Source organism: Salmo salar, chromosome ssa14 (genome assembly GCF_905237065.1).
Source record: "Salmo salar chromosome ssa14, Ssal_v3.1, whole genome shotgun sequence".
NCBI classification, from domain to species: domain Eukaryota; kingdom Metazoa; phylum Chordata; class Actinopteri; order Salmoniformes; family Salmonidae; genus Salmo; species Salmo salar.
This window is the reverse complement of record NC_059455.1, coordinates 34227110-34240644: the sequence shown is the minus strand read 5'-3', so window position 1 is coordinate 34240644 and position 13535 is coordinate 34227110. Positions and strand designations below refer to the sequence as shown.

The window sequence follows — 13535 nt, the reverse complement described above, 5'->3', positions numbered from 1 at the left end:
CCACCGTTAGGTTTTTTGTGGACAGATTGTCCATATCCTGCCATTTTATCCCTTTCTCATGTCTCCCTACCGCTCTCTGGGTCGCTGAGGCATTGTTCCAGCAGGTCTTCGGCACTATGGCTTTCCAACTGACATAATCTCCGACCGTGGTCACCAATTCACGTTGCAAGTATGGAAAGCTTCTACCCCCAAGCCATAAGACTCCTGAACAGCTAATCAAATGGCTACCCAGACTATTTGTTTGTAAATACCTTACCTTTACCTTGTGCAAAGCTAGGGGTTGGAAGAGCATGTTGGTGGAATCAGATTATGTACCACCTACAACAAAATACACAGTTTAACCACCCCACTAACTGTATTGATCTCTATTAGACTGGCTAGCTTAGCATACCTAACATGGACATTTCAATACTGTCTACTTGCTGTTAACTAACTAGCATCACTAAATTGGCAGCAAGATTGCTATCCAGTTGAGACTGTCTGACAACCAACTAACCAACCATAGACGATTTATACACATTCATCATTGCTAACGTTACCAACACACAAACAGAGGGTGAGTTAGCTATAGCAACAATTATATTTGTAGTAACGGAGTGTTTTCCAGACAAGGGTGGAATAGATGGTTACCAGATTGAGCTACTCTTATTTGCTAACATTAGGTAGCTTATGTTAGCTAAAGTCAGTCAAAGATAGAATGAACAAACAAACATGTTTACTCTGCTGAAGGTAGTTAACAGTCTAGCAGTGACTACCATGGCATTGGCGAAATTGATTGACAGTGTGTATACCAAATAATTTAGCTATACGATTTAGCTGATGGCTTTCAGAGTTCAATATATGTTGTGGAAAAATTCTTACACAGGGACACTCGAAGTCAATCTTAAATGAATCATTGTTTATTTGCAGCCATAAGACTCCTGAACATCTAATCAAATGGCTACCCAGACTATTTGCATTGTGTCCCCCCTTTTACGCTGCTGCTACTCTGTTATTATCTATGCATAGTCACTTTAATAACTCTACCTACATGTACATATTACCTACAATACCTCAACTAACCGGTGCCCCTGCACATTGACTCTGTACCAGTACCCCCTGTATATAGCCTCGCTATTGTCACCGTACTTCTGCACTGTAATTATTTATTACTTCTATTTGTTACTTTTTTTGTATTTTCTTAAAACTGCATTATTGGTTAAGGGTTTATAAGTAAGCATTTCACTGTAAGGTCTGTTGTATTGTGACAAATAACATTTGATTTGATTTGATTTTGTAACATTAGCTAGCTAGCTAGCTTAGCTAGTCCAGCTAGGCTAGTAAGCTAGCTAATGTTAGGTTACCTCTAATTGAGAATCTTCCATTTTGTTGTGAAGGAAAAAAATCGATGGTATCGCATCACTTCTCAGCTGTCGTCAAAATGGATTCCCCATCAGTTCAGCCTGAAAATCCCTCTGATAATCTTTGGTCACCGCAAGCAGCATCATTCTTGATAGATGCAAGCCACTGGCAGAATTGTGGTAAATCTCTGGTAGATAGAACGGTGAAAGATAACATGTTTTCGTGCTTGTTTGTAATTAGCACAGCCAGGCACAGAACACCACACAGGTATGATGACAAGCAAATATTGTCTAAAGAAATCTGGCACACAGAAATTCTGAGATTGCTGTGTTTTTTTTTTACCTTCATTTAACTAGGCAAGTCAGTTAAGAACAAATTCTTATTTTCAATGACAGCCTAGGAACAGTGGGTTAACTACCTTGTTCAGGGGTACAACAACAGATTTGTACCTTGTCAGCTCAGGGATTCAAACCTGCAACCTTTCAGTTACTAGTCCAACACTCTAACCACTAGGCTACCTTGCCACCCTGGAGTGCCAGACTTTGTGGTTGACTATGAGCAGACTCATACATAGGAAGTTAAAACTTCACGATTCTACCAGTGAAATGAAAATGTGCAAGTATTAGCTTGTGGTTTGGATAATTGTGTTTATGATAAAATTGTAATGTTGTTAATATAGTAATGACTATATGCCGGGGCAGAGCCAAGGTGAAATTCCCCTTTGATGTTATTGTGTTTCCATCAATACTTGTGGCGAGCCGAATCAACAACCTTTGGTTGAAGGTATTGAAGTTCACAGTTAGCCATTGTTATGTAAATAGGGCTGAAAAGTACCCAGGGCCTTGCCTTGGCTCCAAGATTGAGCTGGTCCGACAGAGCCATGGCCCAGTGAGATACGGGTGCCGGCCCAGGTATATAGAAACAGAAAAGTCTGAGACTTTTGGGTAAAACACTGGGGTACATCCTCACTGGAAAAGAAGCACAAGTGTCTCCTAGGCTACAATATCTCATGCATCACCATTATTTACATACACAAATAACTGGTCATGGAACTGTATTCAAAACAAATTCAAAACAATAACCACTTCAATAGTTAAATAAAGGTTCAAATCAAAAAATATCTAAATAAAATAATAGAGAATCAGCAATATGCCAGATTTCATCTCCACAGTAACATGAACTCACAAGACCAAAAACACAATAACATTCTAGTCCTGGTAGTAAAATACATGTCTGTGAACCTCAACCAACCTGTTTACTTTTTCAAAATGGTCTTGAACTGAAACAGGAAGGACAAATTTAGACCTTATATCATGCATTTTTGTAACAACAGCATCATCCTTTTTTAAATGTTTAATGACGGCATAGGAACCGTGGGTTAACTGCCTTGTTCAGGGGCAGAACAACAGATTCGATCTTGCAACCTTTCGGTTTCAAGTCCAACGCTCTAAGCACTAGGCTACAAGCCGCCCCCTTGTGAATACCCATAATTAATATCAAACATAACATCTACAATTCCGGGCCAATATATGACTGTAGACCTCAGTAAGAGTGAAAGTGACCAATTAGACGTCAACTTTACTTATTGAATTGAGATTTTATCTGATTCAATAGTAATTTCCATTAATCTGGCCAAATACGTTTAGATTTAAACACGACTAGAGCCATTTGAGAATAGACCACTTATAAATTAGGTGTACAGTATTGTGCATTGCATTGTGTCAAATAAAATAATTCACTGTTGTATGGTCAGACTTAAAAGACAAAAAAGGAGGCTACTTTACGTATGATAATTAGGGGGTGGAGAGAGACGCAGGCAGTAACATATGTATACAACAATGGAATGCAAAAGCTTGAGCAAAGTGTAAATTCGAGAATTAGAGACATTTCACAGAAGAATGTTAGTCTTGTGTAGGCTAGTGACTTAATCTAATTCTGTTCCGATGTTGTGTTACCCGATTGTCTGGTGTTTTGCAACTGTTCGAGTTGGAATTAACGTTTTACCTCGTGCGTCAGGTAGGCTACGGACTACGAATTCCTGGAGAGTGTGAGCGAAAGAAATGTTTGAAAAGTAAACCGAAAAGTTGGGACCTTCTTTCTTGTTACTGAATATTTGGAATGTAGTTATACTGTAGAAAATGTGTACACAATTTGTGTGCTACTGTAAATAAATCGAGCAGCTTTGGTTTTATTGGCAAGAACTACGAAGAGACACGAACACCTGACGCACAGTCCACCGTAAACTTGTCTACAAATGTTTCTCCAAATAGGCTACTCCAATGGCAACACGTTACTCTCATGTTTCTAATAATAATAATGAGATGACGAAAATGCATTATTTCATACCATTTTGAAGCTTGTTGTTGAACTTGGATAGATTTTGGAAAACCCTAAGATTGATTTTGGGAGTGCCACTGAATCAAGGGATGGAGTTACCTGTCCGGGGCCCGAGCCAGTGGGGCACAGCGTGGTTGGTGCTATGGGCATTTGGTAAGATTTGGGAATGTTTATTTTTTATTTTTTTTAAAATACAATTAGGCTTCACATTTGTATGGTGTATAACCATGACACTATAAGGAAAGGGAGTGGTGACAAGTACGGATCGGCATCATAGAAATGTAGTAGCGTAACATTCTGTGGAAAACAAAGTGCAGGCTACTTCCCTGCTGTATCTTTTTGTTTTGATTAGTAGTGAGTGTTTCAACAAACACATTTTTGTAGCATGTGTAGGCCTATACCTGTGTTTAAAATTAAGCTTCCTTTGTGGTAAGTGCACTCTGTCAGTGTAATATTGGCCTTCGCATAACTGCTAAACTGAGGTGTGATAAAGGTCAATGAATGCCATGAACAGGAAAAGCAAGTAACACAGCTTTGTGGCACAAACGACCTCTGTCTGAGGCCCTGTGTGCGCCTGTCTGTTTCCCCCGTTTTAAAATAGGTCACAACGAGTCCTTTTTTGTGTTCACTAGAAATGTGTGAGCCTGTGTGCGAGTTTGATTGCATTCCTCTGTGGGTCTGTGTCCTTGTTCTTGTGTGGTTGAAATGAACGGAATAACTCGTATACAGGTAACATGCCCCAAAATAAAGGAAACACTTGGATAAATGAGAGATACAAATTATATTCAAAGCTGGTGCGGTTCCTGTGCAATTATGCACCGCCCTATGGGACTCCCGATCACAGCCGGTTGTGATACAGCCCGGGATCAAACCAGGGTCTGTAATGACACCTCTAGCACTGAGATGTAGTGCCTTAGACCGCTGCGCCATTCGGGAGCCTTAAGATCTCAGTGACTTTCAAAGGAGCATAGGGTGGTGGAATAGAGGCCTGAGGGCACACAGTCTGTGAATGTAATGTTTTTAAAATTGTATAATCTGCCTTAATTTTTCTGGACCCCAGGAAGAGTACTCTGTCAGGGGATCCATAATAAATACAAATAGGGGGTTTAAAGGGTGTGTGTGTGTCTCGGTCACCAAATCTCAACCCAATTGAACACTTGTGGGAGATTCTGGAGTGTTGCTTGAGACTGCGACTCCCCCACCATCAACAAAACACCAAATTATGGATTTTCTCATGGAAGAAGGGTGTCGAGTTCCAGACACTTGTAGAATCTATGCCAGGGCGCATTGAAGCTGTTCTGGCAGTTTGTGTTGGGCCAACGCCCTATTAACACTTTACAGTATATTGGTGTTTTCTTTATTTTGGCAGTTACATGTATGTGCCATGGTCTTTTAACTGCGGGTGTAATCATTAATGAGTGAAGGAATCATTAACTACAGACAGTCTATACCCACCTCAACACTTCAAAGGGCAATGTTTGCGATTCCTTGTTTGTTATAGTGATGATGCATTACTCTTTCTCCACCCCGTCACTCACCCTGTTTCGCTTTCTCTAACACACACACACACACACACCTCTCTCTCATACAGCAGTGTGTGTGAGGGGTGGGTTTGTGGAGCCTCCTCCGTCCTTCTCCATGTGTTCCTTGACGGAGGATGAGACGCGGCTGCCCTGTCAGTTTCAAGTTCAGGAGGAGGAGCAGGTAGTTCAGGTCAGCTGGTTCAAGGAGCTACCTGATGGCACCAAGGAACAAATCATCACTGCCCACCTCACAGAGGGACACACAGGTTGGTACATTATGCCCTCACCAACTCACACAGAGTAGACCCCCATCTTAACCACTTAGTCACTCAATCACTATAATCATAATGTTGTTTTCTTGCATTTGTCTGCAATGATTGTAATGTTTACCAGGAATAAATCAGTCTTTGTCTCTCTGTTTGTCTCTCTGTCTTATGTCTGTCAGAGTTTGGGCGGTACTCTGGGAGAGTGAGGTTTGAGAGCAGTAGCCCCACAGTGGACTCTGCCCTGCTCATCATGAACACGGAGGAGTCTTATGAGGGGAAATACACCTGTCACATCAGCACATTCCCCTATGGGAACTTTGAGAGGCAGCTGTCACTCACTGTGTGGAGTAAGACTAATTACTTTCACCATCCTCTTCATCATAGTTGTAAACCATGTGACTATTTTCGTTGTTATACTCATCATAGTCATTTCCTGTTAATAACCCAACATTTGACTTGATTTGTTGGAGTCAACCACGGAAGGAAATCTCTGTTCTGACTGACCAAAACCTTACTTACGCACTCGATTTACCTGCACAACATGGAATCTCATATAGCCTGGCCCTGCCCCTCTACCTCCCTTCCCCCCCAGCCCTACCAATCTCTTCTCTGGACCCGGTGGTTCTGGAGGAGGGCCAGTCCTTCCGCATAGCTGCCTCCTGCCGCTCCGTGGCCCGTCCTCCACCTCGACTGACCTGGGATACGGATCTCCCTGGTCAGACGCAGAACCGCAGCTCCGAGGGCGGGGCCGTGTCCACCCACTTCTCCCTGCACCCCCTGAGGAGTATGAACGGCATGCGGCTGGACTGCCTCGTCTGGCACCCTGCTCTGGAGCAACCCCGGAGGATCAGTAACCGCCTGGTGGTGCAATGTGAGTTTACCCTCAGCTGTCACTATGGTGGGGTAGTATAGTTAAATGGCCATGCTTGGATTAAAGTGACAAAGTTGATGTTGACAGTTCCCCCAGATGCAGCTGTCACTGGCTATAATGGAAACTGGTACATGGGACTGAAGGGAGCTGAACTCAAGTGTGAGACTGGAGGAAACCCCAAACCACAGAGCTTCACCTGGACCAGGTATTACCTGTCTGACTATTTCTGTCTGTCATTATTTGCGTAATGTAACACTCTGCACTAAAAATTTACTATTCTAATATTTGCAAAAGTAACACACACACATGCAGGATAAAGTGTCAACTAGAGGAGGGTGTCTTCCTCTTTGTTCCATTCAATATGGAATAAATACATTGTCGAGTTACAGAATTAGAAAACCGATTGAAAGGGAGACATTTTCACACGAGTGAGCGATCCAGGGAGGGGAGGGAGCCATGGAGGGAGGAAGCGCTGGAGACGCCTCTTAAGCACTTAATCATAGTGCCTCGCTTTAAATATCACTCTAATACACTGTAAAACACAGGGTCTGCGCGTAATTAAAGATTCTTCTCTGAGCATTACAATAATGACAGAACACACAATTAAATACTCACTATTGCAACATGCTAACAAATCGTGTGTCAGTTTCCGCAGTAGTTAAAAATAATTGAAGGAGAGATACTTTTCCAAAATTGCTCTAAATGTACTGTATATAGAGTATCACATTTATGGCATGTTTCTAAAACCTTAATGCATTTGAATGAAAATAAACCCTGTCAGTATAATTATTGTCAAACATGTATTCAGTGTCAGATGTAATCTCTGGCTTTGATTCCATTATAAAGGATTGGTAATAAGGTGGGGCTGAGTGAGTAAGAAGAGAAATGTGAGAAGCCCCTTGTTGGGGTGAACAGTAAAATGGCAGCCTGGCTGGCACAGTGAAACTTGGGCAACTTGAGCCCTCTCAGTGGACCTAGTTCCTGGTGGGATCAGAAACTGCCTCTCTATTATACTTCCTGGGACGTCTGAGCTTATTCAGGGGCCTCTTAGTCTTCCTTCATATAGTAGTTGGCTCATACCAAGCCAAGCGGCATTTGTCTATTCAGATCAATAGGAGCAGTAATTAAACTGGTTTTACAGATAAATGCAAATTGCTGGTTTCCCTTTTGTGGTAAACCTGATGTAACAAATGTATTTTGCTAAAACACCTCACCAATGCACACTGACCTATTGTTTGGCTGTAATTATAGGCTACTTCTGTGTAGCTTAGCTGACATTCCCTTCAGAGGTTTATATTCTGGTAATATCTAGCTGAACAAAAGGCTTTTAATTTTTTTTCATAAATTGACTTAGAACTTTTGAATTGAGAATTGATCAACACTGCCCAATACATCTGCCTTCATGAACATAGTCGTTGTTTCATGCAGTGAGTCTGCTATTCCATTAGTCATACAGTGCATTCCGAAAGTATTCAGACGCCTTCACTTTTTCCACATTTTGTTACGTTACAGCCTTATTCTAAAATGGATTAAATCTTTTTTTCCCTTAATCTACACACAATGCCCCATAATGAAAACGTTTTTTTTTTTTTTAAATGTTAGCAAATGTGTGTGTGTATATATATATATATATATATATATATATATATATATATATATATATATATATATATATATATATAAACATTCTTTACATAAGTATGCAGACCCTTTGCTATGAGACTCAAAAATGTTTAGCTCAGGTGCATCCTGTTTCCATTGATCATCCTTGAGCTGTTTCTGCAACTTGATTGGAGTCCACCTGTGGTAAATTCAATTGATTGGACATGATTTGGAAAGGCACACACCTGTCTAAATAAGGTCCACAGTTGACGGTGCATGTCAGAGCAAAAACTCAGCCATGTGTTCGAAGGAATTGTCCGTAGATCTCCAAGACAGGATTGTGTCTCGGCACAGCTCTGGGGAAGGGTACCAAAACATTTCTGCAGCATTGAAGGTCCCCAAGAATACAGTGGCCTCCGTCATTCTTAAATGGATGAAGTTTGGAACCATCAAGACTCTTCCTAGAGCTGGCTGCCCGGCCAAACTGAGCAATCGGGGGAGAAGGGCCTTTGTCGGGGAGGTGACCAAGAACCTGATGGTCACTCTGACAGAGCTCCAGAGTTCCTTTGTGGAGATGGGAGAACATTTCAGAAGGACAACCATCTCTACAGTTGTCCACCAATCAGGCCTTTATGGTAGAGTGGCCAGACGGAAGCCACTCCTTAGTAAAATGCACATGACAGCCTACTTGGAGTTTGCCAAAAGGACTATCAGACCATGAGAAACAAGATTCTCTGGTCTGATGAAACCAAGATTGTACTCTTTGGCGTGAATGCCAGGCGTCACATCTGGAAGAAACCAGGCACCACTCGTCACCTGGCCAATGCCATCCCTACAGGGAAGCATAATGGTGGCAGCATCATGCTGTGGGAACGTTTTTCAGCGGCAAGGACTGGGAGACTAGTCCAGGATCGAGGGAAAGATGAACAGAGAAAAGTACAGAGATCCTTGATGAAAACCTGATCCAGAGTGCTCAGGACCTCCATAAATGTGATATTTCAGTTTTTTGTCTTGTCATTATGGGGAATTGTGTGTAGATAAAAACAAAACACTTTAATCCATTTTAGAGTAAGGCTGTAACGTAACAAAATGTGGAAAAAGTGAAGGGGTCTGAATACTTTACGAATGCACTGTAAGTACATTCATATACACACACACACACACACACACACACAGTTGAAGTCGGAAGTTTACATACACCTTAGCCAAATACATTTAAACTCAGTTTTCAAAACTCCTGACATTTAATCCTTGTAAAATTCCCTGTCCTAGGTCAGTTAGGATCACCACTTTATTTTAAGAATGTGAAATGTCAGAATAATAGTAGAGATAAAAGCTTAAATAAATCGTTATTTCTTTCATCACATTCCCAGTGGGTCAGAAGTTTACATACACTCAGTTAGTATTTGGTAGCATTGCCTTTTAATTGTTTAACTTGGGTCAAATGTTTCGGGTACCCTCCCACAAGCTTCCCACAATAAGGTGGGTGAATTTTGGCCCATTCCTCCTGACAGAGCTGGTGTTACTGAGTCAGGTTTGTAGGCCTCCTTGCTCGCACATGCCTTTTCAGTTCTGCCCACAAATGTTCTATGGGATTGAGGTCAGGGCTTTGTGATGGCCACTCCAATACCTTGACTTTGTTGTCCTTAAGCCATTTTGCCACAACTTTGGAAGTATGCTTGTGGTCATTGTGCATTTAGAAGACCCATTTGCGACCAAGCTTTAACTTCCTGACTGATGTCTTGAGATGTTGCTTCAATATATCCACATAATTTTCCTGCCTCATGATGCTATTTTGTGAAGTGCACCAGTCCCACCTGCAGCGAAGCACCCCCGCAACATGATGCTGCCACTCCATGCATCACGGTTGGGATGGTGTTCTTCGGCTTGCAAGCATCCCCCTTTTCCTCCAAACATAACAATGGTCATTATGACCAAACAGTTTTATTTTTGTTTCATCAGACCAGAGGTTGCAAACCGTAGTCTGGCTTTTTTATGGCGGTTTTGGAGCAGTGGCTTCTTCCTTGCTGAGCGGCCTTTCAGGTTATGTTGATATAGGACTCGTTTTACTGTGGATATAGATACTTTTGTACCTGTTTCCTCCAGCATCTTCACAAGGTCCTTTGCTGTTGTTCTGGGATTGATTTGCACTTTTCGCACCAAAGTACGTTCATCTCTTGGAGACAAAACGTGTCTCCTTCCTGAGCGGTATGATGGCTGCGTAGTCCCATGGTGTTTAAACTTGCGTACTATTGTTTGTACAGATGAACGTGGTACCTTCAGGCATTTGGAAATTGCTCCCAAGGATGAACCAGACTTGTGGAGGTCTACATTTTATTTTCTGAGGTCTTGGCTGATTTCTTTTGATTTTCCTTGATGTCAAGCAAATAAGCACTGAGTTTGAAGGTAGGCCTTGAAAAAGATCCACAGGTACACCTCCAATTGACTCAAATGATGTCAATTAGCCTATCAGAAGCTTCTAAAGCCATGACATAATTTTCTGGAATTTTCCAAGCTGTTTAAAGGCACAGTCAACTTAGTGTATGTAAACTTCTGACCCGCTAGAATTGTGATACAGTGAATTATAAGTGAAATAATCTGTCTGTAAACAGTTGTTGGAAAAATTACTTGTGTCATGCACAAAGTAGATGTCCTAACCGACTTGCCAAAACTATAGTTTGTTAACAAGAAATTTGTGGAGTGGTTGAAAAACGAGTTTTAATGATTCCAACCTAAGTGTATGTAAACTTCCGACTTCAACTGTGTGTGTGTGTGTGTATCTATATCACACACAAATTAGTGGATTCAGCTATTTCAGCCACACCCGTTGCTGAAAGGTGTATAAAATCGAGCACACCGCCATGCAATCTCCATAGACAAACACTGGCAGTAGAATGGCCTTACTGAAGAGCTCAGTGACTTTCAACATGGCACCATCATAGGATGCCACCTTCCCAACAAGCCAATTTGTAAAATGTATTCCCTGCTAGAGCTGCTGTAAATACTGTTTTTGTGAAGTGGAAAGGTCTAGGAGCAACAACGGCTCAGCCGGGAAGTGGTAGGTCACACACGCTCACAGAACGGGTCCACAGAGTGCCGAAGCATATAGCACTTAAAAAATTGTCTGTCCTTGACTGGCCTGCACAGAGCCCTGACCTCAGCCCCATCAAACACCTTTGGGATGAATTGGAACGCCTACTGCGAGCCAGGCCAAATCGCCCAACATCAGTGCCCGACCTCACTAATGCTCATGGCTGAATTGAAGTATGTCCCCGCAACATCTAGTGGGAAGCCTTCCCAGAAGAGTGGAGGCTCTTATAGCAGCAAAGGGAGGACCAACTCCATATTAATGCCCAGGATTTTGGAATGAGATGTTTGATGAGCAGGTTTCCACATACTTTTGGTCATGTAGTGCATGTTAAGTAGGTTACGATTACATTGTTGAGTAGCTCAGTATTAATATGGACATTCTTCTTTAATTTCCTGTATGTGTTTGTCTCCATCTGCAGGGGTGGTAAGGCCCTGCCAGACGGTCTTACTGTGAATGGAGCAAGGCTTCTGTTTGGCCGAGCCCTGAGACAGAATGACACTGGAGTTTATGAATGTGTGGTGAACAACGGCATTGGGACAAGGAAAGTAGAATCGAACATCACAGTGACAGGTAATGGGCAAAGTTACTCCTGTATTTTGGGAGAACCTGGACAGCATAATAGAACTTATCTCCTGATGTGTTTGGTACCATTTGTGCAACATTGCTGCCCCCTTGTGATGATCTGAAATACCAACTTTGCTCAAATAGAAAATCCGCAACTTAACTAGATCACTGTAGTTGGTCATTTGTTTACAATTGTGTATGTTCCCTTCCCTCACATAGAGAGAATTCGCAGTGTGCAGGAAACCACTGTTGACACTCTAGTGATGATCATTATAGTTGTGGCTGCTGGGGTTTTGGTCATCGTCATGATCATCATCATCATCTTAGTCAACCGATACCACAGGCGCAAAAACAGAAAATTAGAGATGGAGCTTAGCGAAAGAACGTGAGTTGATTTCCACAATACTTTGCTCCCCCTTTCCATTTGAGTCATTTAGCAGATTCTGTTATCCAGAGCGACTTACAGCAGCAATTAGGGTTAAGTGCCTTGCACAAGGGCACATCTGCAATTGTTCACCTAGTCGGCTCTGGGATTCAGACCAGCAACCTTTTGGTTACTTGCCCAATGCTCTTAACCCCTATCCTCAAATCCCCTTCAGTTTGACATTCTCTGTCTTTCACAGTTTAAAAATCAACACACTCTCCAGACAGGACTCCTCTCAGAGACTCAACTCTGTCAGCACAGACCCCAGAGGACAGGTACTCAGTACTTTACATACTCAACTGGAAATTTGAGCAAAATAGATGATAAACTATCATGAACAGTTAGTATCTATTTGTGAATGACTGTGATACCCCAAATAATTCTCTCTACTTTTCACCCCAGAATGAAGACTGTACACTACTTAGACTAGACAGTAGAATGAAAAACAGCCTAATGTCCCTTGAGGTGAGTTCCATAAAATACTTTTAAGCAATATTATACATCTACAACATTATGTCCACTATCAAAGATTTTTTTTCATTGACGTTTAATATATGGCATTATTTGGATCCCTCCTGTTAGGACCGTCCCATCTACATAGGCAGTGAATCATCCCTGGTTGGGAGGCGTGGGACTGTTGGACAGGGGGATGTGGACTACCTAGGCCGCCCTGTCCTGTACCAGTCTAGCTGGCATGAGGGCAGAGAGAGTATGAGGGGCGCTGAGATGGAGGGCGAGAGGGAAGAGCGCAGACGAAGGGTGGAGTCGTACCTGAAGAGAAGCAATATGTCCCTGGTGTGTATTTGTCTGATCAAGGAAGAGTATACGTAAAAGTTTAAATGCACATTGTTTATTCTGTAATAACTCACAGGCCTATCTGTTTTTCTCAATGCCTTGCAATATGTGGTCTCAATTTTGCAGGACTCTGGCCTTCCTTCCTCCCTTGTCCCCATCAAGCCCCAGGACCAGGATGGCAGTGTGGGGCCCACAGACATCCCTCCAATGCTCAGTGACCTGTGTGGCCAGAGGGAGGGGGTGACCAAAGGGGAAGACTGGGGCCACAGCCGGGCTGTGCTGGAGGTTGATGAGGCAGACTGTGACACCAGTTCTTACCAGATCTCAGAGGCGCTCTCCAACCACTTCCACTACAGCAACGGGTTCCTGCGGCCCAAACCACACTCCAACGCCATCCTCCTACACCCCAGAGGACAGATCATCTAGACATGGGAGGCTTGGCTGAAAAGGGAACTGCCCTCAGCTCCACCCTAACCTAGTGGTCATTATACAGAAATTTGGGTTTGGCAACTTCATGCTCACGTTCATTGCCATTTGTCTTTTTTTATCAGCATTGTCTTCTTGTATGTCCTATGTAAACAAAATGTACTAGTCTAAGTAGAGATTGGACAAGATTGCACCATCACTTTGTATCAACTATAAACCCAGTCTTGTGTAAGCACTCATCAGTTGTGATTGTGCTATCATTTTAGCTAACCTTATAGTTCTGATATCCAAATAT

General features: G+C 42.4%; 1 protein-coding gene across 2 annotated transcripts; it reads left to right on the top strand.

Moving 5' to 3' along the window:
• Positions 1-3136: 3136 nt before the first annotated feature.
• Positions 3137-13479, top strand: nectin4b (nectin cell adhesion molecule 4b). Of its 2 annotated transcripts, none has more exons than XM_014140699.2 (11): positions 3137-3831; positions 5270-5467; positions 5647-5814; positions 6060-6338; positions 6426-6543; positions 11450-11601; positions 11815-11980; positions 12219-12294; positions 12422-12484; positions 12602-12814; positions 12941-13479. In XM_014140699.2, exons 1-11 carry the CDS (start codon positions 3768-3770, stop codon positions 13238-13240), a joined length of 1797 nt encoding a protein of 598 aa, XP_013996174.1. In that variant the 5' UTR covers positions 3137-3767; the 3' UTR covers positions 13241-13479. The 2 variants fall into 2 exon arrangements, with proteins under 2 accessions (XP_013996174.1, XP_045550213.1); XM_045694257.1 differs by having other exon boundaries at positions 3141-3357.
• The last annotated feature ends 56 nt before the right edge of the window (positions 13480-13535 follow it).